Below are 2474 nucleotides of genomic sequence, written 5' to 3'. Positions count from 1 at the left end.
CTCTCTCTCTCTCTCTCTCTCTCTCTCTCTCTCTCTGCCGTTGTCTTCCTGTTGACAAGCCGGTGGAGATCCATGCCAGCGCTGAGATGCTTCCACCGTCATTGGATCCACAAGATTTTGCACCCACCAGCCTGCGATCTTCCTGTGTTTTGCATCATTGCCTGTGACTGTGAGTTTGAAGAAGGATTTTTGGACTAGTATTGGACTTATGGGCTAATAACAGACGTATGGACTTGATCTGGACTGGGCTGGGATGTTTTCTTAATATACAATTACTCTTTGATATAAAGGTCTTTTGTATTCATATATGAGTGTCTCTGGATTTGTTTCTCTAGTCAACCTGGCCTAACACAGGAGGTAGCATCTTTTCATCAGAGACACACTAGAAAGCCTCCTCTCTCTCTTGTCCTTCACCCTCCTGTGTGCTTGGATTCTGTGTCTGCCTCCGGACAGCCCCCTCATATTTTAGTGATATAAAATGACTTCTTGATATAAAGTCTACTCTTTTACATCTATGAGTATGGCTGGTTTTGTTTCTCTGGACACAGCAAGGAAGCAAGGAAGTACACAGAGGTGGGGGGAGAGAGCTGCTCAAGCCAAATGAAGATCTCCCCAAAGCAGAAGCTCACGAGACAAGGAACTTCCTCCAGAGCCAACACACAGAGAGAAAAGTCTGCACCCAGGCTTTTAGCCTCCTACATTGTGAGAAAATAGATTTCTGTTTGTGAAAGGCACCCACTTGTGGTATTTCCGTTACTACAGCACTAGATAACAAAGACAGCCCAGCTATAGGCTAGAAAACTGTATGCAGAGTTTGACAACTGTTTAAAAGAAGAAGAAGAAGAAGAAGAAGAAGAAGGAGGAAGAGGAGGAGGAGGAGGAGGAGGAGGAGGAGGAGGAGGAATGCAGGGATGGGAAGGCAATGAAATGTAAGCTTGGAGTTAGGGAGATCTGGGTTCAGATATTCACTCTGCCACTTCCTAACGCCTTCCCTGCGCCTTAACCCCCGCCTGCCAATGGTGATCAGTTCACGGGGTTGTGGTGAGAAGTTTTAAAAACTGTGATGCATGTAGGAGCCCTGGTGCCATAAAGGGTACTTGTTAGGCTGCTACCCACCACAAGGCCGGCGGTTCAAAACCACCAGCTAGCTCTGCGGGAGAAAGACGAGGCTTTCTACACCGGTAAGGAGGTACAGTCTCGGATACCCACAGGGTTTGGGTCAAAAGGATGATGATCCCGGTCGTCTTATTAAACGCGTATGTGCTCCCAGTGTTAAGCATTGATTATACAGATGGATTGTGAGTGCTATTCTTTTTGTTTTTTTTTCCCCCCTTTTGTCTGCAATCCCCCACTCCCTGCCCCAATTTTCCTTAGTGGATGTGCATGGATTTCTTTGAGGGAAAAAGACAGCATGAAGCAGGACAATGGGGAAGCCCCGGAGTAGAGTGGAGAGGAGCGAGCGCTTGGCTTGGGCGAGCAAGTAGCTGGGCTGGAACTGACAAGGGGAGGCCTGGGGCGGAGCAATTACCTGCAGCTTCTTGTGCACCGTGGCTGCCTGGCAGGCGTCCCCGAGAGCCGCCTGCAGGGCGTGGGACACCACGTGGCGCATGCACGCCTCCGGGGTCTGCTGCGCCTCCGCGGCTTGGATCTCCAGCAGCAGCGCACTGCACACGGAGGCGGGGACCAGCTCGGGATCCACAAAGAGGAACACCCTGAGGATGGAGGTGGGCAGATGGGGAGGATTGATGGGAGATGGGCACCCCCGGAGACGTCCGCTTCCCAAGTTACACAGTGGACGCGCCCTCTTGGGATCCGCCCCCTGCAAGAGACCTTATCCTGCCTTCTGTGGTACCCAGAGGAGAATGTGTTTCATCCACCCTTGAGATGAGATGGACCGAGGGCTGGGGGGTGGGGGGAAGCTCTGAGGGTCCAAGCCAGCCTCCTCTTTTGTCTTGTTGTTCCTCAGACTTGAGGGCTGAAGGCCGCAACCTGCCGGTCACTCACCTCTCCTGGTAGGGATGCAGCTCACTTATCAGATTCTGCTCCGCCAGGACCATCCTCTGGTACAACGTGCCTGTAAGTAGACCAGGTCAGCCAACCTGCCGTCCCCTCACCTTCCACAGCAGCTGCAGAGACTTCCGGAGCTCCCGTGCAGCCTGGAGAACAAGGCACCCGCAGCTCTCACCTGGCACCGCCGTCTCTATCTTTAGCTGGATGGCGCAGTCCAAGGCAACTGTGCAGTAGGGCGTGGGCAGGGTCAGTAGCCTGGTGCAAAAAGTGTAGGTTCTCCGATAGAGCTCCTCCGTGATGCCCGTGGCCTGGGAGAGAGAATGGAGTTGGGGTGCCGGAGCTATAGCTCATGGAGGGTCCTGTGTTGGGGCAGGGTAAGGGGGGAGAGGAAGAAGGGCAGACCTGGGTGGGACTCAAACTTCTCTCTCTACTCTCCCACCTGTTGTGACCCCCCCCAAGCCTAC

The 2474-nt window shown here is 53.1% G+C and overlaps 1 protein-coding gene across 1 annotated transcript in view; it reads right to left on the bottom strand.

Annotated features, from left to right (window-relative positions):
- PIK3R6 (phosphoinositide-3-kinase regulatory subunit 6) overlaps window positions 1–2072 on the bottom strand; it is a 44672-nt gene extending 42600 nt beyond the window's left edge. The window contains exons 1-2 of the mRNA XM_013007335.3: window positions 2005–2072; window positions 1529–1712 (exon numbers count right to left, since the gene is read on the bottom strand). Of these exons, the coding sequence (XP_012862789.3) occupies window positions 1529–1712; window positions 2005–2057 (237 nt within the window). The 5' untranslated portion in view covers window positions 2058–2072. The remainder of the gene's footprint in view (window positions 1–1528; window positions 1713–2004) is intronic.
- Window positions 2073–2474: the final 402 nt, after the last annotated feature.

Source organism: Echinops telfairi, unplaced genomic scaffold (assembly GCF_000313985.2).
Source record: "Echinops telfairi isolate 266 unplaced genomic scaffold, ASM31398v2 ScPeMD7_2010;HRSCAF=2546, whole genome shotgun sequence".
In the NCBI taxonomy this organism is placed as follows: domain Eukaryota; kingdom Metazoa; phylum Chordata; class Mammalia; order Afrosoricida; family Tenrecidae; genus Echinops; species Echinops telfairi.
This window is presented reverse-complemented; position numbering and strand designations above follow the sequence as displayed.